The sequence below is a fragment of the Vanessa atalanta genome, chromosome 25, assembly GCF_905147765.1.
Source record: "Vanessa atalanta chromosome 25, ilVanAtal1.2, whole genome shotgun sequence".
NCBI classification, from domain to species: Eukaryota; Metazoa; Arthropoda; class Insecta; order Lepidoptera; family Nymphalidae; genus Vanessa; species Vanessa atalanta.
The window spans coordinates 7,800,744-7,828,516 of NC_061895.1; the positions used below are offsets into that span (position 1 = coordinate 7,800,744).

At 32.9% G+C, this 27,773-nt stretch overlaps 2 protein-coding genes across 8 annotated transcripts; one reads left to right on the forward strand and one right to left on the reverse strand.

The window, feature by feature from the left end:
- Positions 1–9,533: 9,533 nt before the first annotated feature.
- Positions 9,534–27,773, reverse strand: LOC125073653. 7 transcript variants are annotated; one of them, XM_047684563.1, is made up of 6 exons: positions 27,719–27,773; positions 25,518–25,831; positions 14,516–14,563; positions 13,127–13,241; positions 10,557–10,739; positions 9,534–10,099 (listed from the first exon to the last, which is right to left on the reverse strand). In XM_047684563.1, the coding sequence occupies exons 2-6, from the start codon at positions 25,740–25,742 to the stop codon at positions 9,723–9,725; spliced, it is 948 nt and encodes a 315-aa protein (XP_047540519.1). In that variant the 5' UTR covers positions 25,743–25,831; positions 27,719–27,773; the 3' UTR covers positions 9,534–9,722. The 7 variants fall into 7 exon arrangements, with proteins under 7 accessions (XP_047540519.1, XP_047540518.1, XP_047540520.1 ...); XM_047684562.1 differs by having other exon boundaries at positions 27,703–27,772; XM_047684564.1 differs by having other exon boundaries at positions 27,724–27,764.
- Positions 18,345–19,254, forward strand: LOC125073655. The gene has a single exon (XM_047684570.1). The coding sequence runs from the start codon at positions 18,405–18,407 to the stop codon at positions 19,149–19,151; it is 747 nt and encodes a 248-aa protein (XP_047540526.1). The 5' UTR covers positions 18,345–18,404; the 3' UTR covers positions 19,152–19,254.

Here is a 27,773-nt window from a genome sequence, read left to right on the forward strand (position 1 = left end):
GAGTTATTAGCAAATCGCATGAAATACGTAAATCTAAGGTTTTTTTATCTTTTTTCCTACTTGCATTGGAATAGGCTATAGACAATAGTCAGTCAGTTGTTGATGTTTCGATTGAGCGGCCATTGTCCGGATAATTATACTGTATAAACAATAAATAACTCATTTTATAAATAATTACTAGTATTTTTATATAAATTATTTATTTTTATATTATTATACTTTCACAGACTGACCGGTGTTTATATAGCTTGCAATATGGATGGGCGATTAAAGTTTCAAACTTTATAACCTTTCTTAATAAACGTACTATCTGACGCAAAAATCGTAATAAATAATACAGTTAGTTTCTGAAATTAGAGCGTTCAAATACATTACTTTACTTTATACATTTATTGTTCACCATAAAGAGAACATAGATAAAACATGGATACAGACTAAACAAAAGAAGCGTAGTTGGGCGATCTTATCGCTACATAGAAATCTCTTCCGAAAATATAAAGCTTTATAAAAAATATTAAAAACAAACCATTCTGAATGAGTTAATTATTTTTTAGACAGTGTCACTCAGGATGACGTAAGGATTCTAACATTTATATCCAAATCTCTTTTCTCATTTATTACTTATTAAATAAAGAAACATACCTACCTAGACTTTACCTATAAGACATTACACTCCTTTTCCGGGCAGTCGTGTAATAGGTCACTTCGATGACACATTGAAACAATGACGTCATTTACGTTTACATAATTTATGCGTTCATGTGTTGCAGTGCCTAACTTTCTTATGTCTAGAAAGTTCCTTGCGAATGGTTTTCTCATTCTGCATAGAGAACCTTAAAATCTAGTTATTGTGAAGAAAGTTCGCGTGGGGATGACAGTACCTGCCTGTCCCTACTTCGTACGGGTATAATGAGGCTTTAATCCCGAGATATTTAACAACTAATGATTTAAACATTCCTCAACCGATCCATACGATTTATAATCAGAAACTATTAAACTAAACTGATAATAAATTTGCATATTTATTGGGTTAGTAGTTTTTGGCTTTATACCGTCTGAGACACAGGCTCGACTTAGTAGCTTGTACCCTCTATGAGTAATGAGTATAAGTAGGTATATATTGCAATGCAAGTAGGAAAAAAGATAAACAAACCTTAGATTTACGTATTTCATCCGATTTACTGATAACTCAGCTATATTGTGCACTACTAAGAGTTTATGACTAATATATATTTATTATAATACAACAATATTGCATTTAACTATTTATATCGAAAAATTCCGATACCAGTTTCGTCGACGTTCAAAACGCCCTTTTTTCACAAATCCATAGTGAATACCATTTATATCGTGTCTATTTGCTGTCAAATGTTGTTTATTTGGCTTTTCTCTTTTGGTTGGAATAGATTATAAATATTTGGCAGATTTTAATACGACCTATTCAGTTCCACGACGTCTACCTTAACCGCCTTGCCCGATCCTAAGCCCACAATCTTTACATACATACAGACATTATACAGATATAGTATATAGTTCGAAGTGAAGCTAATTTAAAGCGTGTTTAAACGGTCGTAATACGTTGTGGCGATCTCAATGAACGATAACGCGTATTGATTGGCTACTTTAATATCTACGTTGAGTTTTTAGTCATGTTAATAAATTGTATATGTCGTTAGTAAACTTAAGACTATTATTATAGATAACATTTTAATCAAAGAGAAAAATACAAATCAAATATTTCTATGTTATGTAGAGGTAGGGCTTTGCTAAAGCGCGTCTGGGTAGGTACCACCAACTCATTAGATATTATACAGCCAAACAGCAATACTAGGTATTGTTGTGTTTCGGTTTGAAGGGTGAGTGAGCCAGTGTATGTGCCCAAGGTTAGTGGCGCATTGGCGAAATAAGGAAGGGAATTAAGTGGTTAATATTTGTAACAGCTCCAATGTCCGCCTACTTACTAGGTAAATAAGAAAATAAAAATTGGTTCATTAAAAATTAATAAATGGTAGGAAATAATTAGTTCCTTAAACAGAGCGTACTATGATTATAAGCAATAATTTATCCGTCCATAAACATGAAGAACAGATACAGAACAGGAAATGCTTCTAGGAAACGATACGAAGTGTAACTAGGAACTAAATCTGAATCCAATCTCAGTTTGTCCTTTAAAGTACACCTTTAATCGTATCTTATTTACTTATAAAAAAACCGACATACAACACTTGAATGTTAAACGTTGATTACGCGTTCAAATCCAGGTAAGCACTCACACACAGTCATCTCTTGGCGGTATAAGGGTATTTGCTTGGCGGTTGGTATCGTTGGGGAAACTGCACATATCGAATAGTCAATCGATATTATTTTTTTATTTATTCATAAGCACACAAACAGAATACAACCAGAACATACATTAAAATTACGGACTTACACAATTTTGAGCTCGATTACATTCCTAAGCATGTGTACACGGCATGGTCGTAACAATTATATTAAAACAGTGAGGTGCTCTTTTATATAATAATAATAAATTAATAAATTACAGTTAATATATAAATTAAAATAATGTAACATTAATACTTAAATTATCTAAATAACATTGAATATTTATAACTATTAAACTAATAACAATATATTCATCCATTTGAATTATTAGACTAAGAAAATAAATTAAAGATAATCGGTTTATGTTTAATAAAGGTACTAAAAAAAAAAGTTAAATTAATTTATTAGAGCATCATAGTGGAATAGACTCCAATCCTTATACTCAAGTTATTACTTTACTTAAAATATATAGCAACAAGAACGCACGCAAAAGATAGTTGAGTGCGTCGGTAGGGGGCGTGACGGTATAAGAACGTCACAGCCTTTACCGTAACGTAACGTAAGCTAAACGAGTCGGCACGAAAGCGCGCCAAAATTAGTATCACATAAAGTATACAAAATAACTACAGTCATTCATCTTATAAGAAACAGACAAAGGGACTGATAAATGTTAGTAATATATTTATGAAAATCATCATCAAAAAGGTTTTTTTTATCAACAAGGAACGCTAAAAGTCGCACTACTTTGTACACACAATTAAAACGTCTAAAAGGCTAAATTACTTTTGTGATTAAAAATTATAAAAAGACACGTTGTAAACTCGTGTAGTAATTATAGGAATAATTAGTAACAGCATGCACTATTTTTTATTCTATCTGTCATGTGTCGTAAGCCAAGGTGGTTTAGTGGATAGAGAAACGCGGATCTAATCAGAACGTTCCTGGTTCAAAATCAAAATATACTTTATTCAAGTAGGCTTTTACAAGCACTTTTGAATCGTCATTTAACAAACTATATTAAGTAAAGCTACCACCGGTTCGGATTGTAGATTCTACCGAGAAGAACCGGCAAGAAACTCAGTCGTTACTCTTTTTCAACATTTAAAAATTCAATCATGTTAGTTAACAATTATATATGTATGTCATATATCCTGCCTGGAAGTCAACAAGCATTAACTCCATGCTTTTTTATCATCTATATAATCTTGCATCGAATAATATGCCTTCTTTATTAAAGTATTTTTTACAAATGATTTGAATTTATGAAACGGCAAAGTTAAAAATGTCTGCGGAATCTTATTATAGAAACGGATACTTTGCCCCAAGAATGATTTATTGACTTTGCGGAGTCGGAAACTCAAATCTGACCAACCCTACTGAGTTTGAAGATAACTTCTAAATTATCACACGTGAAAGTCTACGTACTCTAATTTTTTATAAGGGATATGTGATGGCTTAAAGAATCCGAAGTCTTAGTTTTAATCTCTAGTATAACGTGATAAGATTTATTTTCCCTTAGCAAAAGTTACCCCACTCAGAATACGTCACCATAAAATATTAAGGGGGTTCCAATAATAAACACAATGTTATAGGGAACTGTTTCTCTAACCAACTAGTTCGCGACACGAGCGAAGACGCTGGCGACATCTAGTTAAAAATAATAATATGTTAAATTTAAGTAGATATATTACTATCATATATATGTATATAATATAATAAAAGTATTGTTGTGTTCTGGTTTAAATAGTGAGTGAGCCAGTGTAACTACAGGCTCAAAGGACGTCACATCTTGGTTCCCGAAGTTGGTGGCGCATTGGTGATATAAGGAATGGTTAATATTTCTTACAACGACATTGTCTATGGGCGGTGGTGACCACTTACCATCAGGTGGCCCATTTGCTCGTCCGCCTACCGACACCATAACAAAAAAAAAAATATCACTATTGAATCGTTCAAAAATAATTCATGTTAAATAAATGTTAGTTGTCAGGAATTAAAGAAGAGATTTCTAGAAGAAACGATAAGGAACTCAAAGGATACGCCTAGTATGTAATATTATAATAGGTGTGCAGGTGAAGCGAGCGCAAATGGTCTATAATCATGACCATTTATTTATTCAGATCTGAATTATTTATTGACGACCTCCGTGGTCGAGTAGTGTGTACACCGGTTTTCATGGGTACGCCACTCTGAGGTCCCGGGTTCGATTCCCGGCCGAGTCGATGTAGAAAAAAGTTCATTAGTTTTCTATGTTGTCTTGGGTCTGGGTGTCTGTGGTACCGTCGTTACTTCTGATTTCCATAACACAAGTGCTTTAGCTACTAGAGATATACAGAGTAATGTATGTGATGTTGTCCAATATTTATTTATTTATTATTATTTATATTGCATAATGTTATGTCAGGTTCCGAGTATATAAGCATACATGACATCTGGTGGAATAATCAAATGATCTGAATCGCGTGAAGAGATTACAATTTTGTTGATATATATATTTATATATATTTAAATTTATATACATTTAATAATTTGTTTAAACTATCAAAATTTAAATTCACGAATTCTTTAACTAATCTTTGTTTATATTATTAATTAGAAAGTAACTCTGTTTGTCTGTTATGCTTTCAGGAATTATGGAACCGAATTTGGTAAGATGTGTTATGAAGATTGAACCCCAAGGTAGGACATAGGCTTTTTAAGCCTTAAACTAGCATGAAAACCGAGCATGAAAACTAGTCTAGTAATCGTCACCTACCTTAGGAACTAAAATGTTATGCCCCGTTATCTGTAGTTACACTGGGTCACTCACTAAAACTAGTAGCATACGTGATTGTTTGGTGATGCCTTGCTTGCCGTGCTTGCACTAAACCTGACTATCAAGTATATGGATGTATAAATATAAACAGAAAACGTTCGTTCAATAGAACAAAAATCTATTGTTTTTGGTCTATAAAGATAGATTATGTAATGATCTAGACACGGACGACCTTTATAATTTGGGAGCAGCTGTATAAATTATTATAATTATTAATATTGTCTCTCATTATTTGTACTGCCAATTACGTCATTTGATTTGGTGGCGGTACTATTTCCCGGTTTTTTTTATGTGTAACATCTTTCGTCTCGCTTTTCTGTAATACGTGGGAGTGATATCGTGAAAAGGGACGAAAGTGTGTAACATGAAGCGGGAATGAGCGCTATTTGATTTGACCAATGAGTGCGCGCTGTGCTTGATTTGACCAATGAGGGCGTGCGGTTCGTTGAACGTCAGATGGTACTAAGTCATTTCCCGAGAGGATTATATAATGTTGCTTACTATAAATGTTACACATCATAGGTATGCGGTTATTGTAAGGTTCGCTTGCTTTTTTTTTTTTAATTTATACAAGTGATGATTTAAATTTATACGCATGTAATACATTAAGTAAATAAAAAAAAATATGAATATAAAACTAAAGAAAATTAAATAATATATGTAGTTTATTGCAACCATTTCTACAAAATCATTCATTTATTAATATTGGAAATTTATCACAAGGTAAGTACCGCCCAAAGTCAACGGGCCACCAAACATCGAAACTATTTCTAAGAAATAATTTATCTCATTAATTTATCTTTGCAGTGTGAGAATTGGCGAGTCCTCTTTGAGATTGGGCTCCGTCACCGTATCAGTCATTGAAATTAATCACGAGAACTCATGACGTTGCTTATTGCAAAGTTTAAGTTGCGTGGAAGGTATCACAGTAAGTGTGCATGTTTTATAGTGTAGGTACCTGTTTTATCTTTTCATTTAAATCTATTCTCCTTTTGTAGGTTTTATTTGTAATACGACCTTGATAATATATTAGCTTTATGTATAAGTTTTTGTGAAAAATCTGTTTCTTTTAAAATCCAATAAAAACGGTATATATTTATTTATGATATACTTAGGCGAACGAGCAAATGGGCCACCTAGTTGTAAGTGGTCACCTCCGACCATAGACAATGGCGGTGTGAGAAACATTAACCTTACATCGCCATTGGGTCACCACTGTCGGGAACTAAGATGTTATGTCCCTTGTGTCTGAAGTTACACTGACTTACTCACCCTTCAAACCGAAACACAACAATACTGAGTACCTACTCCTGTTGGGCGGTATAATGTCTGATGAGTGGGTAGGACCTACACAGACGGGCTTGCACGAAACCCTAACATCAAGTATATATCTTTCTTATTAATTATTGAAAATAGGTACATTATGGTAGAAAATTTAATTTTTTTTTATTCTAAAAAATATACGGAATCATTCGATTCGATATAAGTTATAGATGGCAACCGAAAATATTTTTTGTCGTTAAATTAGGAGAGGGTCATTGTCATTAAATTAGTTTTTGTTTGCCACTAATGACATAAAAAAAGTAAATACCAAATATACATAAGACCAAAAGGTAAAGCCGCTTCTGAAAGTTTCCAGATAGTTTTCGTGGGAGTTAAAATATATAATATTTTAATATGGCTTCGCATGTATGCCACAGCTGTATTTGGTGTTATATATCATAAAACAACAAATCATTTACACGATTGCGAAACGTTTCCTAAGCACTTTCAAAGTCGTGATTGCCGCTCTGCAGATCTCTGATGCTGTAATAACTTAGGCAACAATTTAAAGGTTAACCTTTCATGGCATAGTAATACATTAAGTCACGAGAGAATATTACAGTAATTAATATAGTCATCTAATAAAAATAAATTTAAATAAGTATGTCACTCGGTTCTTGCCAATGACTTGATATCCGACCATCGAGCAATCACAATGATCATTCATAATTTAAACCTTCATGATTATATTTTTTAATGTTTTTTTTTTTCAAAATTCGAGCTGCGTAGATCACTATTTTTTTTTAGAATTGGACTCAAAACGTAACATTTGTTATTGTAAAGTTACTCTCTCTTGTATTGTAAGGCTTATCGTTTTTCTTTTAAATAACTTTATAAATTGAAATACATTTATTTATGCATGTTATAATTTTACAAAAAGAAAAGGCTATTAGTATTCGATAGCCACGTACAACGCCATCTCTCGACAAGTAGGTTAAACACAGACTAACTTTGATTATTTGCAGGAGTATAGAATATTTATTCTGGAATTTAATCAAAAGAGAAACATTAAAATTGATATTTTTTCAGAAAAACCGACGCAGGCCATCCTTTCCTTCACTATTTAACTTAGTTTTAGTGATTTTTATGCTGTCGGGTGATATTCGCCTACATCTATATCATCCTCTCACTGAACTGCGTGGTGAAATAATTTTCAAATGTTCTAGTTTTAAGTAGATGTGAGTCGTTGACTTTGTTTGGTCAATACCGATAAATATGGCCGGCACAGATTTCACATCTTGTCATGTGTTTGCAAAGAAAAGTGTCATAGTTCTCGACTCTCGTCTCCTCCGGCACTGATTTAGTAGGTGAAAGAGGAATTTCATGACTATTTACGCGCATCAATTACGAAAATATATTTCTTTATAAAGTTTCCTTGGTGTTGTAATATTATATATTTAATAATAATAGGTTGATAAAAAAAAATTCTCGTGATAGAAGCAAAACCCGGATAAATACAAAATCGAGAGTACTTTTGCTTATTTATTTCTATTACTAGTGATTTTAAAATTTTATGAAAATGGTATTATTTTTGTATGAAACACATTTTTTTTTCTCTCGATAACGATCACTAAGTCAAATAATTTTAATGCAACTCAAATAAAGCAATGTAACTAACGTATAGCCTATTCCAATGGAATAGGAAAAAAGATAAACAAACCTTAGATTTACGTATACGATTTAAGATTTGCTAATTACTCAGCTATATTGTGAACTACTAGGAGATTATATAAAAATATATATTTATTTATAACACAACACTTAACTACTTATTTCTACTTTAATTTTACTTCATAGACGTTCAAAACGCCATTTTTTCGCAAATCCGTTGTGAATATCATAGATTAATCAAGCTCACAACCAATTCTTTTTTTAAATTTGGCTTTTATTTGTACCGAGCTCCTAACCAATGATATCGCGTTAATTTGCTGTCAATGTCAAATGTTGTTTATTTGGCTTTTTCCTCTTATGGTTGGATATTGGAATAGATTATATATACCACGACCAAAGCGGCTGAAATCTTTACGGGAGCTGAAGGACATTTGATATCTAAAACTTATTCTATTATAACTTCTCGAAGGTGTCCACATGCGGATCCAATTGGCGTCAGTTTGTTTTTGATATTTTTTTTCCATTTGCCAAAACATTAATATTTATCGATATTTTTTTTTTGATACATCAAAACTGTTTTATCTGGGGAAGTCACTCCTGCCTTTAAGTCTGTATTTGATGTCGGTATTCTATGAGATTTTTTCAGTTTATGTTACTATATTACTATTGCGTCAATTTCTGCTTGTAACAAACGGATGATTTTATTTAATTTCTACCATATTAGATGTACCATATGCGGTCGCCGCATTATTAATTGCATTATATTTGATTGTTTTTTTTTAATCCTAAAAAAGAATAGACTTGATGAATAGTTAATTAAAACTTACTTCATATTAATATTAAGGGTAGGTAATGATATAAAAACTCAATACGTCCTTATTTGATTTATTTTAAATTAAGTACTAAACAAAAATACCACAGACACATAAAATAAATAACATTGTATACGGAGAAACTATTAACTTATCATTTAAACAATAAATTAATGATATTTATTACTGTTCTGTTTCTGTATCTGTTTTTCAACGATTATACTTAAGGGTCTAAAAACGAATATTTTTCTGTATTCGACAGTAAAGGAAAGAAATAATAGAAACCTCTTTTCAGACATCGAAATTGCTGACACATACAGATTATTAAAAAAAAAACAACAATAGCAATGTGTAGTTCCAAACAAGGTGTTTTATATGTGGGTTATTTAATTATAAAATACAATATGACTAGTCAATAGACAACATTTATTTTAAAAATAAAAACTGATTACGATAAATTTATTAATAAATTATAAAGAAAAATAGTTAATATTTGGTACGCAATCTAAATGCTTATTAATAATTTAACTAAAACAATGCAATAAAATGTCTTGTCAAATTTATTTTAAAACATTTAAAAATGATATTAGTTTTATTTCACATAAAACTATACATAATTTCGAAAATATAAAAAGAAAACTTTAATTTTTAATCTTTATTCTTAACAGATTAAATATACTTAATTGAGTATCCAACATCGCTTAAAAATACAACGCATATAACAATTTTTAATGAATTAACTTAAAAAGTTTTAAAATTTTCTTTATATCGATACCTATTGGTAATCCGTTTAAATTATCTTTTCACAGTTAGCCTGTAATCTACAACATTCATCATTAATAATCTGTGTAACCGGCTTTTACGTTACCAACGCCATCTAGTGACACTGGCCGGTAGTAATCTTTCATTTCGCCCCAACCTCGCGGTGCCACGTTGTAATTCGGACCGAAAACGAGTGGCAAGCGCGGGCTTTTTGGCGACGCGTAGACGTCGTTTAACTTCGTTGGGGCCAATGGTACTTTTACTTCGATGTCTTGTATTGTTATTGTTGGTGGTGTTACGGGGAAAGGCTCCATTTTTGGTAAGTTTGATGTGTGCTTCAGTGCTGATTTCGGATAAGTTTTTTGGTTTCGCAGACTCGATGGCGGACGATACGGTGTGTCGTGGTTAGCAACGGGCGACACCGACGCGCATGTATTGGATGTGTTGCGTCCTGGAATTATAAAAAAAAAATAGTAGGAAGATTGAATGATAATTATTTGGAATATTTAAAAAAATCTAAAAACTTTTCTCTGCACAAATATGAAATCTTTAGGTCTTTATTTTCTGTTCAACTAACACAGCGATCCAGTTGCGGTTCGGTCGAAGTTGTATCGAAACATAATTGGGGTCATACCGTAACCGATATTAATAAATCATCGGTTTTGTGAGGAATAGTCGAAGTTGAAACGGATTAGAATCGAATCGGAACAGAAGCTAGTAGAAGATACTAGTACAAGTACATACTAAGAATTTCTTAACAGAAAAACTTATGAATGCTACGGACGGACTTGACCAGCAAGGAAATTTATTTCGTTCAGAGCAAGTGTCAATGGGAGTTGGTCACCACTTATTATCAGGTGGCTCATTTGCCAGCCCGCTTACCAAAGGCAAATAAAAGAAACACCTACCTCGGCCCTCATGTACCCACTTCACGGATCGTTTCTTCCTGTTAACGTACATGCTCTGACCCTTGCTCATGTGATTGCTGGAATCGGACAGGGACTTGGAGATGGCTCGTGCAAGATCCATTTGTTCCTTGACTGTGGGATGCACTCCGGGCACATAAAACGCTGATGATGCGAATGTTTTCTCTGAAAAAAAAAATGAATTAAAATTATCAAAACGTAACTATGAATTTATAAAGATACGAAGTTATTTTATAAGAAAATGTTAAGCATAGGTTTTCACGTTATATCTATCGAGATATACTAGATCTAGGACAAAGACAAAAAAATATATATCTTTTTCCCGTCTACGAAAGACTTGACACACTTGTTTAGCCTAACTTGATTTAATTTACCAAAGTATTAAGCACTAGTTATCGTCCGTGGCTGCGCTCGCCTTTTAGGGATTAGTCGTCAAGTGTTTCGTCATAGAACACTAGCCTATGGAGATGCCTTAAGGTTAAAGTTTGCTTCATACCAAATTTCTTTAATTTCTATTTAGTGGCTTGGCCGTTAAAGAGCAACAGACAGACAAAAATGACTTTCGCATTTATAATATTAGCATAAGCTGCTCACAAAACCTTTTTAATAAAATTTCTATTTTAAAAATGAAACATGGTGCTCTATCTGACAAAACTATACAATAAATTCTCTAAAGCTTATGTTTATATATATTTCCAAAGAAAATAATGAAACTTGTAAGCATTTATGACATTTATATATTTCATTTTAGATACCTACCTGATATTACAACAGATTATTTAACCTAACCACAGATAAATAAACATAAATGTTCAATCTAACCAACTTACAGACATAAATGATGATCAGTTTTACTATAAATAACTAATCCCGGATGTTCTCTAAGTGCTAGCGATAAACTGCATGATATATATTAAACTGAAACGGCAGCTAACGACTTCTGTTTATTACAAACTGTCCTTGAAAATACAGATTTAAAGGACAAGTAATTTTATTGTCGTTAGAAGCAGCAATAATGCTGGCAGGTGATCAATCTTTGGGTAAATATTTCTTTGCGAAAAGAAAGATATAAACTTTAAAATTGCTTACAGCCAGCACCTCTGCCTAAACCTTAAAAACTTTTTATTTTAATAAATAGGTAGGACCTCCTGATGGTATGTGGACTATACCAGTATATATTGGCGCTTTGAGAAATATTAACCATTCCATCAGTCGCCAGTGCGCTGCCAATCTTGGAAACTAAGATGATATATGTCTTGTGCTTGTAGTTAAACTGGCTCACTCAGCCTTCAAATCGGAACTCAACGATACTAATTTGCTGTTTGACGGTAGATTTTGTGATACCTACACAGACGGGCTTCCACAAATACCTACCACCAAGTGAATCTTCAGTACAATAATTCTTATTAAAAGTTAACGCCTATTTGGCGAAAAATAAGAATATTAATAGTGTTATTATAACTGATTCCTAAAGGTCTTAGAGCCTCTAAATCCATTACATCTCAAGTGACACTGGATTATTTGATTTTCATTTATGATAAACCAATACCACCTACATAATATATACAACAAGAAATATAATATATAGCTGATAGAACAAGGTGTGTAGATAGATCTCACGTTGAAGGTGAGGCTGCGAGTTCAAACTATTTATATCGGCAATGCAACCCAAAAGTTTCGCCTTGCTCTTCGTTGTTCGTGAGGCGCGCGTTGCGGCAATAATTGGCAGTTATTTTTAAAAGTGATCCGTGGTTTAGATTTGATTATGACCATTTGAATAGAAATATCCTATGATACATCTTCTTCATACTATTTTCATAAGTGTATGTTGTTGTATGTATGTAAGCATGTGTAGTTTAATAAGTGCCGCTGTAATGATAAGTGCGTTGTCTACTTATAAGTTTTGTTTTGAATTGTTAAAAAAATGTTACACAAAACAGCGACATTTTTATGTTCTCTTGTGTCCTTCCAAAATATTTTATTTCACGCTTACTCGTACCATTTTCAAATTAAACGACTTTTAAGTCTGGTCAAATAACTTTACATTCAAAGCTGCCACTGGTTTGGAAACTTGGAAGGCACATTCTACTAGGAATATGAATAATTTGTTGCACTTTTAGACAAATAGACGACCGAATGTTTGAAATATATTAAATTGTGATTATCCAAAATAAAAAGTTGTAAGTTTCAACAAAATATTATCGAGATTAATACTGACTGTCTTCTTAACTAAGAACGATAACAAGTTATTGAGTTTTTCTGTCGAAAAATTCTCAATTACAGCCCGGAGTCTGTATGTAGGAAGTGTGTTCACTTAAAGCCGTTGATCCTGCCTCTGCTCTCTTTCTGGTTGTGTCGAATTTGCCGTTCCATGGGATTATAATATTAAGGGATTAGAGAGTGCATCTTTTCGACCACACCTGTGACCTATAATGTCTTGCTCAGTTGACTGGTCTCCTTAAGAATGGTCGCTGTGATCTGAATCGTTCACGGCGACATCACCATCGAGATGAGTATTTTATTAAGATACATAATTTACAATATGAACTCACCAAACTTGCGATCTTTTTTAATGGTGTGTTCCTCAGCGTCCGGAGCGGGTGTGAAGATCTTGTTCAAATCGACTTCCTTGTCACCAACGATGATCGGCTTGGTATCCAAATCTTCCTGTAATTCAGGTTTATAATGAAGTGTATGTTTCGATTTTAAGAACATTAAAAGCTGAGAGATGGTAGAGATAGAGCAAATTTCATTTAAAATATAATTATCTAACAAGAGTTTCCGATCAATAGCCTCCCTGAAATATTAAGGGTGGACCGGGGCCTATTTGGATATTTCAAAGTCCAAAAGGATAATTTCCAGTTTTAACAAGGCGCAACTCAATTAATTTGTATATTCATTATAATAAAAGAGATGAGTACAATAATATAATTTATAGTCCAGGGATATCCAGGGATGGGGAGTCCCTGATGTAGAGTTAGGTATTTTTTCGAATATCATTACAAGATGACCTTATTGATGTGTAAAGAGGCTTTCACGTAATGCGGTTTTGGCCTCCAACAAATGAATATTGTTCCTTAATGATCTAATTCTATCTGACAAGAATAATTACAATGAATTATGGAGCGATTCAAACAGAAATGGGGGAAATTCTACTGAATTATAACAATACCGATACGGTGCCGATTATTTTTCGATCCAACTTCAACAATTCCTCACAAACATTAAACTTAGCTCAATCGTAACTGAGGTTCAATTCGACTTATTTATCGGTTACGAACCCGACTATAGCTCGATCCAACTTTGACCGAACCGCAACTGTATGATTGCGTTTGTAGAATAGGTTTAGGGCTGAACCGCAACGATTTTGTTTCGATTCAATTGCTGTTATTAGAATTTGGGCCCTGTGGGGCTATTCTGTAACAAGATTTTCGAAACTCACCTCACAACAGGACCGTGAACTGTCAGAATGTGATATGCGACAGTGACTTTAATACTTATAAAAAGTATAGGATGCACATATCAAAATGGCATATGATTGTAAATTCATTGTCAACATTTCACGAGTGAGGTAATGATGCGTCGTAAAAATAGATACATGACAAACAAATCCTACAAAATTATCTTTCTAGATACAAATGCTTTTACATCCTAACATAAAATTTATAATGTAATATTACTGTATTGGTTAGTAAATTCAAAATAGCGACTAATCACGCATTATATCGTTAAAATATTAAAACTTCAGCGTTAAAATGATGTAAATTTAGTAATTATTAAATGTACCAGAAGCTGTGGCAATGTTAAATATAATATGAACTTACACAAACTTAAACAAATATACATAATTAACAATGGAATGAACTTTATTGACTCGTAATTCTATTGTGATATATACAATTGACGTCACTAATTACTGATCAAACATTATTGGGTCTTACAGCAAGTTCCGGGAGTAAGGTTTCGCTGCTGGGTATGTCCACGTCGTTCTGTTGGATATTGATATAACTATTACATATAAATATAGATTTTGTCTACAGTAAACACTAAACATAGTGAACTACTTTAATTTATGCAATATCGTCGAGGTCGTCTTCCAGTTGAAAGTAAGCGAAGATGTGAAGATTATTCCAAAACGTTGCCTTAATGCTTAGTGTTTTTTTTTATGGCATCAGTAGGCGGACTGGCAAATGGCCATAGATATTTGCACCGTATGAAATTTTAACGTTTTCCTACATAACCAATACGCAATCATATCAAATCAACTCAAAATATACTTTATTCAAGTAGACTTATTTAACAAACTATTTTAAGTAAAGCTACCACCGGTTCGGAATGTAGATTCTACCGGCAAGAAACTCATTGGTTACTCTTTTTCAACATCTAAAAATACAGTCATGTTAGTTAAATACAATTATATATGTATGTTATGTCTCCTGCCTGGAAGTCAACAAGCATCACCTCCACGCTTTTTTATCATCTATATAATCTTGCATCGAATAATATGCCATATTTATCAGTGTATTTTTTACAAATGATTCTGCGTAATATTATTTTATTCAACATTGGGAACTGAGATGATCCTCGTGCCTGTTACTACTCATTCAACGATCAAATCAGAACACAACGATACTAAGTATTGCTGTTTTGCGGTAAAATATGTGAGGGCTATGTGTACCTATAGATAGACTTGCAGAAATCCTTATCACCATGTACATTGTACATATATAAAAAAAGGAAGCACCAACCACTTACTGGGCAAAGATCGTATTCTACACATACTAGTTTCGTTCATATGAGGCAGAAGTTTTTCTGACACAAGCAGATATAACTTACGATGTTTCCATTCGTCAAACATTTTAGAGTTTGAAATATAATAATTTCAAATATATATATTAAAAATCGAAATGATTAAAAAATAATGAAAGTTATTTTAATAAACTAGTTGTCGCCCGCGACACCAGGTGTTAGGTATAAAATAGCCTTTATTCAGTTCAAGCATGCAGTTGTTCGTGAAAGACTGACAGACAGATCTAATTTCGTACTTAATATATTAGTATAGATTAAGAGCCATGAATCAAAATAAATTTTAAGTGTTTGTAAACATAACGATAATAAAATTGACTAAACATACAATTTTCAACTGTCGAAATTATATTAAATTAAAGTCCGCACTATAGAATGAATGTTTTATTTATTTAATCGAAATACATCAAATCTATTAGGGAACCATATAACCATAGGTTGTGTTCGTGATGTTGTTTATTAAGTTTAGATTAAATCTTTAACTAAAATATATTAAAACTATTGCTCCAGCGCATCGCTCGCGTTTTGTTTGTTGTTTGTTAGGTGTAAGGCATTAAAATGTAGCCAATATAACAATTTTCACCAAATTCGGTTCAGTAGTTTGGTCATGAAGGAGCAGCAGACATACAAAGTTACTTTCACATTTATAATCTTAGTATATATAGGATTTTATTGTGACAGAATTTTGTAACAACTATATATTTACAAAAATCGTTAAATATCCATATCGTTTTATATAAAAATCTCCGATGAGCGGTCAAAATATCGTTTGAAATGGGTTGCATAGCGACCAATCAAAGAGTTTGTTTGACGATGTTTCTGGCGCGATCCCAGCAGTCTGTGCCGTGCTCCTCCTTAATTTATGAATAAAAACTGTTTTTTTTTTTAAGTCGAGGTCGTATATTATGAAACTTTCTTTGATCGGCTTCGACTTGAAATACTGTATAATAGGAAGTTTCGAAAAGATAAATTATTAATTATAAATACCTACTAAGAAAACGTAGCACATGTGTATATTGGTCCGTCTATATTTATTTTAAACCTCAAATAATAGGTCTTGTTCCATTTAAAATAAAAACATGGTTTCCATTGTGTCCTATTGTCCCCTAGGTGGACAAAACCTCTTCCCATTTTGAGGAGAGGGCTTGGAGCTTATCCTAACACTGCTGCAAAACAGCTTCGTGGATGCAGATGTGTTAGAATTTGACTAGACACGTGCACGTTTCACGATATTTTATGAGGTGTTCACACAAATTCAAAGTCAGCAATGCTTGCCTGGGTGTTAAACCTCAACCTCAAGTAATACCTATACTTAAAATCTTTACTTACAAATCAATAAAACACAAACTAGATAATATGTTTAAATAAAATAACTATTCTGAACTTAAGTACATAACTATATATAAACTGGTTACACAATAAGAGTGCACCAATCCATGTAATTAAACCATCCGTCAATGTAATCCCTCATTATCACGGAGACGCGATACAGAGCCAAGCAGCCGTGACAGTCTGATGGTGTTAAACTTATAATTTAATTAATTTACATCTAACATCATTCTAACCTAAATAATGGACGACATCTTTTTTTTTAAATATAGATGGTCAGTGACCTATACACAGAGTACCTTATCTAAAATGATTTACATATTCTACTATATTTTAAACGAACTATAAATTACTCTGTGCCAAGAAGTAAAAGCATTTTATTATTTTTATGATCGCTCCTAAATCAGAGTAAGATGTACCGCACATTGTGGACCAACCAATAATTTTTTTTTTATTATAAAGGTAGGCGTACAGGCAATTGGACCACCTGATGGTAAGTGGTGTTTGCGCTATAAGAAATATTAACCACACCGTACATCGTCAATGCGGCAACAACGTTGGGAACGAAGATGTTCAATATGCCTGTTCAATGTTCCTTGTGCCTGTAGTTACATTGGCTCACTACTAAGTATCGCTATTTGGCGGTACAATATCTGAGGAGTGGGTGGTATCTACCCAGACGGGCTTGCAAAGTCCTACCACCGAATATGCTATGTATAAATATGGTATGTGGTAGCTTCACTTAATATAGTTTGTTAAATGACTTTAAAAGTGCTTGTAAAAGCCGAATTGAATAAAGTATATTTTGATTAATATTAACCTTGGTTATCAGTATAACAATATAATGAAAACTAGCTTTATGTCAAGCTGTGTCTTCTGTGTTTCAAAAGTCCGTCCAGTTTGTTCTCAATCCGCGACAACGGGATACGCGTAAAGACATCTTAACGCATGTCACGTGTCGAGATAGAGAAACAACTTAGGTCACGTAAAATACGTACGTCGGGTAAAACACGGAGTATTGACCTGTGTCGGTAGAATAACTGAGTAACGATTGACAGACAGGCCTACCTATGAAAAGAAATACAAATGGACGCGACCGTTCGGTTCAAAACCGGACTTAAGGCGATTCAAAATCTAAAAACGTTGAACTATTATTACTCAATCATGAGCTTTTTATTGTGAATGGTTTTAATTTTTTGTTTTTCGTCGGTATTTTTTTTCATGGATGTTTTATTTTTCGCATATTTTTTTAGTTTATCTGTATTTTTAGTTCATACTAAGGCGTTCGACAGATACTTTTTTTTTTGTTTAACTTAAAAAAATGTGTGCTAAGCTATATTTAATGGTGCTTAAATAAAATCAGATTCAGAGCATAATACTTTATTTTAAGAAATTATGTCTTCCAAGCGAGTTTCTCCAGTATTTTTCAACAAGACTGGCATCTTCAAGCGTGTACCTTTGCTCTCTTACAAATATACTTGTAAAATATCTATAACATATTCGACATCGCGGGTAGGTGTGGAATAGATTAGACAGCAAAAAGTTCTCTTAAAGTTTTTTTTTTATTTAAAAATTATTGTATTTGTAAATAAAACACTATTTATGAATAAATTATATATTTAAATAACACCACCCACCAGCAACAATCTCCTTCAAATAATTTTTCACTACAAAGAAGAAATTACAAACGACAATATGGATTCAATTAAGGACACATTAGCAACGATGACAGAATTATTTAATACAAGGATGAACGAATTTCAGCAGGATTTACAAAAAAACTCTTCACCAGTGACTACCAGTTCGTTGGCTGCTGATTTCAGTTCCTTCAAGAAATTCATTTTGTCAGCTTTAACTACACTGCAACGACAAGTCGAATTTCTGACTAGGATTATCGACCGTCAGGAAATGAAAACACGTCGTAAGACACTTTTATTTCACGGTGTTCCGGAGGAGAAGTCCGAGGATGTGTCGGCGCGCGTCACCAGTATTGTCGCCGAAAACTTAAACCTGGCGAATTTCTCCAGTGCCAGCATCAAATCGTCATATCGTCTTGGTTGGTCATCTGGCAACAAGCCTCGTCCCATTGCCGTTAAGTTTCGTGACGCAGCAGTGCGCGACAAGGTTTGGTTTGCCAAAACCAAATTAAAGGGAACTAGCTTCACTCAGTCGGAGTTCCTGACGAAGACACGGCACATTGCGTTCCTGGCGGCAAGAGAGCGTTTCGGTGTCAACAGGTGCTGGACGCGTGACGGGATCATATTCGTGATCACCTCGAACGGGAAGCGATATCGGGCTGAATGTTTAGCTGATCTCGACGAAATTCCGGGGTCCGTTCCATCTGAAGCGCTGAAGTCTCCCGTCCAAAACATCGCTGCCGGTCCAATAACAACTGAATGCAAGACAGCTGCATCGCGTTCGAAGCGGGTGATAAAGAAATGATTCACTTCGTATAGGTACTATGCTATTCTGTCTTGTCTATTTGTACAATAACTTTTATTTCTTGTTTTAATAACTTATTTCCTTAAATTATTTTTACTTTTATATACTTTCTTGTTATTTTAGTAGTAAGACACTTATTTACTTCGTTGATTTACTATTTTTGTTATGTTTTTTCGATTTTAATTTGTTTACATTTACTTTTACTTTTAATTAATGAACTACTGCACGTCAGATATTATACGTGGCTACGCGACGACTGCCGGTAGTTTGTTTATGTCATGACTTTATTATCTTAATATGTAAGTGCAAAATAGTAACTGACAATTGGCATACTTAGTTTTGTAACATTTTCTTTTTTTTTTTTTTTTATTTCAGTTTTTTTTTATTGTTTTTTGTTTTCTTTGTCTCACTCTATTGTTTAAAATATATTATAATTCCAAGTCTATAGAAAGCTATAAGTAAACAAAATTGCAGTATGTATGTAATTGTGTGTATTGCTAATTTGCTATTATTATGTTATGTTGTGTATTTTTTTATATTACTCTCCTTGCAGCTGGCGGGTGCGTTGAATGGAATTTACAAAGGTTTTATTGTATTATTTTGATATATTTTAGGTATATAATAAACTGTATTATACAATATTTTATATTTATAGATATTTTATCATATACATAAATTTATACAATTTTAATTTGTTTTTATTTTTATTTATTATAGTAAAAATACCTTGTATTCACATATATATATATTTACATCTAGATAGTTATTTGTTTATTCTTATTATTCGAAAATGTCTTTAACAGATGATTGTGACACGTTTTTATCCTTATCCTCTTCCGACGGATTGTCTAGTGATGACAGTTTTTACAGTATTCCCCCTCTGAGTGATAGCCTAAACTCTCACTTCACAGATTGTTCAAAAAATTTCAATGCAGTCCATATTAATGCACAAAGTATTCCTGCACATTATCCTGATCTGTTGTCGTCTTTTAGTAATAATAATAATATTCACGCTATTTTAATTTCCGAAACTTGGTTAAAGCCTTGCTTGCCTTCCACTTCCTTCTCTTTACCGGGATTCCACCTAATCCGGAACGATCGTATCGGCCGGACAGGTGGAGGGGTTGCAATTTACCTTCGCTCTCATATTCCTTTCAATATCATTAATACTTCGCAACCTCAGACCGGTGCAGCAGAGCATCTTTTTGTTGAAGTTATTTTCTCCCACACTAAACTTTTACTCGGGGTTTTTTATAGTCCATGTCTTACTGTTGACTATTTTTCATCTTTTGAGACCTTATTACATTATTTAACTCCCTTATATAGTCACACAGTAATCATGGGCGACTTCAATACATGCTTGCTGAAAAATGACCACCGGTCTTCCCGACTTAATTCTCTTGTCAACAGTGCTAATTTAAACATTCTTCCTTTGCTTGCCACACATGTTCTACCTAATTGTTCTCCTTCTCTTCTGGATCTAATTATTGTTTCCTCGATTGACCATGTTGAAAAACATGGTCAATGTGATGCCTATGCATTCTCCTATCATGACCTTCTCTATTTGTCTTATAAAATTAAGCCACCCAAAGCTAAATCAAGAATTCTTCTGCAGCGCAATTTCAGTAGTATGAATTCTGAGCGACTGTCTGAAGATGCAGCTAAAATCGATTGGAATGCGGTTGAAAATGCACATACAATCGATAACAAAGTTGCTATTTTCAATTCGTTGTTAACCCAGCTGTATGATGTCCACGCGCCTATCAGACCCGTGCGGATCAAACATCTCCCAGCACCCTGGATTACATCTGAAATAAGGAAATTACAGGATAAAAAGAACTATGCCAAAGCGAAATATAGATCAGACGCCACTGAGTCAAACAGAGAGAAATATGTCAAAGTTCGAAATCGTTGCAATAGAGTGTGTAGAGATGAACAACGACGCCATATCTACAAATCTGTCATCGAAGAAGAAGATTCCTGTAAAGTATGGAATTTTTTAAAGTCACTAGGAGTTGGTAAGACGCGACAGGACAATTCTTATCAAAACTTGAATCTTAATGATTTAAATATCTATTTTTCCTCTTCTGTTGCTATTGACAGTGCAACTAAAACATGTACAAGGAATCAACTTTCAGCTTTACCAACTCTTGATACTCCTGTTTTCTTTTTTAGTCAGTTTTCCGAAAGTGACGTTAAGAAGAGTATTTTAGCAATAAAGTCCAATTCTATCGGGTCTGACTGCATTAGTCGTAAGATGATCATTCCCATCATTGATATCCTGGTTCCTGTTATCACATCAATTTTTAATGCATCCATTTCTACTAGCGCCTTTCCATCTATTTGGAAAAATGCTGAAATTATTCCTCTCCCGAAAAAAAGTAATCCTTGTTCTATGTCCGAATATCGTCCCATTTCAATTCTTCCACTTTTGTCCAAAGCTCTTGAACGTCTTGTTCATCAACAGCTTAGCAATTTCCTTTTAGAACATAGTCTCCTTAATCCTTTTCAATCTGGTTTCCGTCCTGGTCATAGTACGACTACTGCACTTGTCAAAATTACTGAAGATATACGATGGAATATGGACAATCAAAGGGTTACAGTATTGACGTTACTTGATTTCAGTAACGCTTTTAATACTGTGGACTTTGATATCCTGTGTGATATTCTGCGCACTCTTAACGTATCTCCTACGGTTACTGAATGGTTTCAAAATTACTTACAGGGACGCCGACAGCGAGTCAGACTGAATGATTCATACTCAGACTGGTCAATGGTCTCTGCCGGTGTCCCGCAAGGTGGCGTGTTGTCCCCTCTCCTATTTTCAATGTTTATTAATTCTATCAGTAATATTATCACTTCTCTCTATCACCTCTATGCAGACGATCTTCAGATATACTCTCACTGCACAGTTAATGATTTAACTAAAACTATAAACTGTATTAATAGCGATCTCACATCAATAGCAAACTGGAGCAAATCCTTCGGCTTAAAAGTTAATCCATCTAAAACTAAAGCGATAATAATTGGTAGCTCTAAATTACTAGCTCGAATCGATAGAACGCAGCTACCACCAATAATATTCGATAATATTGAAATTTCTTACAGTGACAGTGTTAAAAATCTGGGTATTTTGTTTGACCAACATCTCTCCTGGGGACCACAAATTTGTGACATAAGTCGTAAGATATTCGCTTCAGCTGGATCACTCCGCAGATTGCGTAATATGCTCCCGATTCCTACTAAAATTGTGCTTGCACATAGCCTTCTTTTACCAATTCTTGATTATGCTGACACATGCTATGTCGACATCACTGAGGAGCAACTAAATAAGCTTGAGCGCATTCAAAATTTATGTATTCGTTACATATTTGGTTTACGCAAATATGATCATATATCCGAATTTCGCAAGAAGCTCAAGTGGCTCCCAATTCGCCTTCGCAGGAATACTCATATTCTCAATCTGCTATACTGTATACTGTTCAATCCTGTTTCCCCTCCATACCTAAAAGAACGATTTAAATTCCTTAGTGATTCCCACGAGCGTTCCCTTCGATCTGAAAGCAACTTGCTTCTTGAAATTCCTTCCCACTCCTCTAATTTTTATAGCAAATCCTTTACTGTTCAAGCATCCCGTCTTTGGAACTCCCTACCCCTGACCATTAGACGTGCTCAATCACTGCCAGTTTTTAAAAAAGCTGTCAAGAAACATTTCCTAGAAATGTAACTTTGTAATATATAAATATTTCTTTATATGTATTTATCGATTAGTTTATATATTATTTATATATTTATTGATTATATATGTATGTTTGCCTGTGTATATGTATCTATTTATTTTTGTATGTATATTTGTATGCACAAATATACTCGTATGTATGTATATTGAATATTCCATTTAAAAAATGTACACCTATGCCGTTAATAGACCATTTCCTCTGCCCCAAGGTTGCCTGGAAGAGATCGCTCTTCAGCGATAAGGCCGCCTTTTGTGCCATGCTTTATTTTGTTAAATTTATTTCCTGTGTGTTTTACTTATCTTGGTGTACAATAAAGAATATATTATTATTATTATTATTATTATCTATAAATACTGATCACTTTGCATTTTTTATTATTTAAAAACGGCACGCGTTGGCGTGATGCGGTTCAATGCCCAACCGAAGAATGAGGACGGCACTGCTAGGTCGAATTCGTTGTATGCTTTCAAGTCAATCAAAACAATCGTTGAATGAGGAATGAGTGACTACTAATTTCTAAAGCCCGTGTACATTTACCGAACGATTATTACATTTTCAGACCAATGTTCATAAAAAAAAAAAAACTTCATATTGACATACGAAGTTGAATCCGAAGTATTAGGGCGTTTTATTCGGTTGGGATATTTTTTGTTAATATAAAAACACGAACCTATAATCTTATTTTAATATATAGTTAAATTATTAATATGTTTTTATTTTACTTAAACCAGTGTCTAAAATATGCTAATCTTAGCCGATTCGGGTTTCGTTCGATCAAATTCTAACCCGTGTTGGAGCAGCGTGGTTGAAAAACGTCAAAGTCAGTAAGACATTCGCAGGCTGTTACTGTTTTATTATACTAGTATATATAATAGTAACGTTTAATGTTTATTTTTATAAATTTAATAATCAAATGCTTAATTGGAACTGCTTTCTTGTTTATTTTAATTTAATTTTGAAATTTGTATGAAATGATATTAAAGATAAATATCACATTATTGGTTCTTATAATATTACACAAAACTGAGCGTCATATTATTATTAAACATATAAATTATATGAAAAAGTAAATTCAACACAATACTATCCGAAGAGACTTATTTATATATCAATTCGATATAATTAGTGATTAATTTATCTTTGAGATAATAACAATAAACGTGTTGATGGAATGACAATGGCAACCACAAAAACCTTTTTTAAATTACTTAATAACTTTATTAGCCGTTATATTCGAACACGTTTTATTTAAATAAATGAAATATTCACATGTTACAAGTAACCTAAAATATATACGTACACGAAATCCAAAGGTAATTTGATAATTGTAATAATTAACATCTGAAATTGATTTACTGAAGTATTTACATACTATATCTGTACTAACATTATAAATACTGAAGTAAATCTGTCTGTTACGCTTGCACCTCTAGTATGGACATAGGTCTTTTTTATCCTTTGATCTCCTCGGTTTCATCTAGTTAAACATATTTATAAAGGAAAAAATAAATAAAAATGTCAATCCAATAGTACTTATTCCATTCTTTGAATACTTTTTAAAATTAATTACCCATCTCCAGATTAATGTATCGAGAATGTGAGCAGACACGATCAACATTACGAGTGACCAAGTTTTTTTTTTTACATTTTCTTAGCTTCAGAGCTATTTCGATCTAATATGTCTCAGTATGAGGAAGCAGACACGGCCTATTAACCAAAGTTTGAACAAACTTTTTGACTTTTCGCCAAGTTCGATGAATTTTCGTAAACGTTGACATATCTGTCGGACGTTTCGGAACTAAATTGTTTTCTTATGAGCTATGTGATGACATAAAGTACAGTCGACGATACGACCTTAAAACGCATTAATTATGGTTTAGAACAGAGATTTTACGGTACTATAATGAAATTCGTTCAAAATCAATTTAAATAATATATTGTGCAACAAAAATCGTTCTAGTATTTAGAATCCGTTTCCATTTTATTCGAAGCAAAAACAAGCAATTTACATAACGATATCAATTAAAATTATTCCAATTTCCTAATGAATGTCATTAAGGTGGAAGTTAAAATCTCATAAAGTGCTGTAGTATATTAATTAATATATGATAAAATATACATTAAATGCTTGCCAGACCAGATTTGTCATCAATCTGCCCACATCGAAAGTATAACAACAATTGTTAGACCTGAATGCGTTCAAGGAACAATCTATTTCCACAACTCCTGGAGTCGAGCCAGGAACGTTAAATACAGTCGCAATAAATGTGATGGATACTAAATAATTAATACTAAGTTTAATTATAACACTAACAAAAGTTTTACGTCTGTTATGTCCTAAACATACATACGCTTTATTGAATTTAAATTTTTAGGCATTAATAATTTTGTCACCTGCAAAGTTTAACTTTAATTATAAATTCCTTGTATTTCATATATTAATTCCAGTGCTGTCAAACGAGTTAGTAAACCATTAATCTAACTACAATATATATAAAAAAATAATACTTAAATAATATAAATATATAATATCAAACTCATATATACCGAATAAAATGGAACCCAATGCATCTCCTTGCGGTACACCAGTTAGAAGCTTAGGTCTAAAAGGAAAGATATAACTTACCCAACTTACAGGGAACAATTTATAGCTGAGATTCGTTAAGAACTCTTTTTTTTTAGGGTCAAACATATCTGATGGTTTGAAGCCTCGTTTCGTGATGAGGGAACTGTTGACGCTGGAAGAACTTTTGACGTCGTCGAAGCTGTCCTTGTGGACGACACGGTCGTTGATCTTGTGAATACTGGACATTTTATTCGATGAATATTGACTCTCGCTAATCGTCATCATTGTTAAATCTTCGTCTCTTTCTGTCACTGCTTTTTCAATATCACTGTTTCACTCCAACTAATTAATTCGTTTTTTTTTTTCGTTTATCACTGCAATTGTAACGTGAACATTGACGTCAAAGTTCGGTAAATTTAAAAAGATATGACTAATGTTTTGTGTGTTAGATGCGCCAAGGAGACGTTATTTTTTAAAATAAAATACTTGTCACGATATTTGAACATTATTTTACGTGTTTAAATACATTTTTTTTCGTTACCAGAACGAGATTAAGTACAATTATTTTAGATACGCAAATTCTCAACTTTTTTTTAATCCTCTTATAATTTCACAGAATTGTAGCTTTTCTGCTTTAAGTAATAAAGTCGTGTATTGTTTCGTATCGTTTGCGCTGAAAATAACTAAAAATCTGTTACCGGGCGAAGTCTACGCGTTTTGTTTACGAAATGAGCAATGATGTTTTTAGTTTTTACATTTCTCCGTAACTGTTACAAAAGTGGGTTCTCTTAACCTTAATAATAGGTTTAACCTAAATGAACATTCGACGATTGAAACTTAGTGAATATTCTTAAAACTCAGACATGTATTGAGAACAAGTTTCGTTTCGACATTTTGAATTTATTATACGACGATGTCACGAAGCTCGTCTTGTCGAAACTTACCATTCAAATATATTTTTTTTACATGATACGTATTTAAAAAACGTACGACAGAATCTAGAATATATCGTTCCGTGTATTTAATATTTAATCCGATCTTTACGTGCCTTTAAGATAACAGAAGCGTTATATAAATGGAATATTATTAATTTAAAATGAATGCAACTAACTACACGTGACAGAAACTTTCTGTGGCAGAAACCTTTTATACAAACGTTACTTATATCAACATTGCACTATATAATTTGATTTTGAAATTTTAGTCTCAATATACCCAAAGTAATCTCATTTTCAAAAGTAGTTTGAGTTTAATAAAAAATTTAAAGCTCATGTCAAAAATAACATTAATAAACAAGGCATATTACTCAGTACAAGATTATAATTCTATTCAATTCTAAGTTTAATCATTACAAAATTATATTATAGATAAAAGAAATCTAGACAGGGTTTAAAAACAAATAATTGTACTTAACAGATATACTCTGTAATTAAAACATTGGAAAACTACTACTTTCCGAACCGGTGGCAGCTTTAAATTTAATTCAATGCTGTAATAAGACAATTCAAAAGTGCTTTTACGAGCCTACTTGAATATTTTAATTTTATAAGTAACCTTATAATACAGACATTTCAAACTTAAAGTTACAATATTACTATTATTAAAACCGTTCAATAAATCTCCGCGCGTTACAAACATATTAACATTTTTGAAGTAGATTTATACTCAACACATATCCGATGAAATGTTCTATTAAAATCAGTCGTTACATTCAAAATATATTTAGTGGTATAAAGTAGTTAAATTCCGCTTGAATTTTGATTTCAAGAACTCGGTTTTATCGTCGACGTTATGATCTATAAAATGTTTAATTTACAATACGTCTGAACGTTATATACGATAAATAAACCGGGTCATGCATATTGGCTGCATATTTTGCCGAAAAATATGCTTAAACATAAAATACTGCTATTTGAATTCGAATAATCGAAGTGAGGTACGATATTTCCATAAAAATAAATACTCAAAGCCGTCCGTGCTCTTCGTATGGGTGATATGAGAATTTTTTTTTTAATCCTGGGAACCGATGGCAATACGTCCAGGGACTCTAATACACACAATAAATTACATCGAAATGTAAGTTCAAAGGAATAATTAATTAATATAAAAATATACTTTATAAAGTTGTATTTTTTTATAATGCCCCTTTGGAAGGAAATATAAATTTAATTTAATAAATAAAACGTATAATAATAACGTCTCCCTCGCGCACGCATAACCTCAAAAGCACGTAACAATAACACACCGGACACAACACAAACCGCACTTATTTGGGGGCCACTTGTTGTTATCTCTGCGAAGTTTTCTGACGGACTA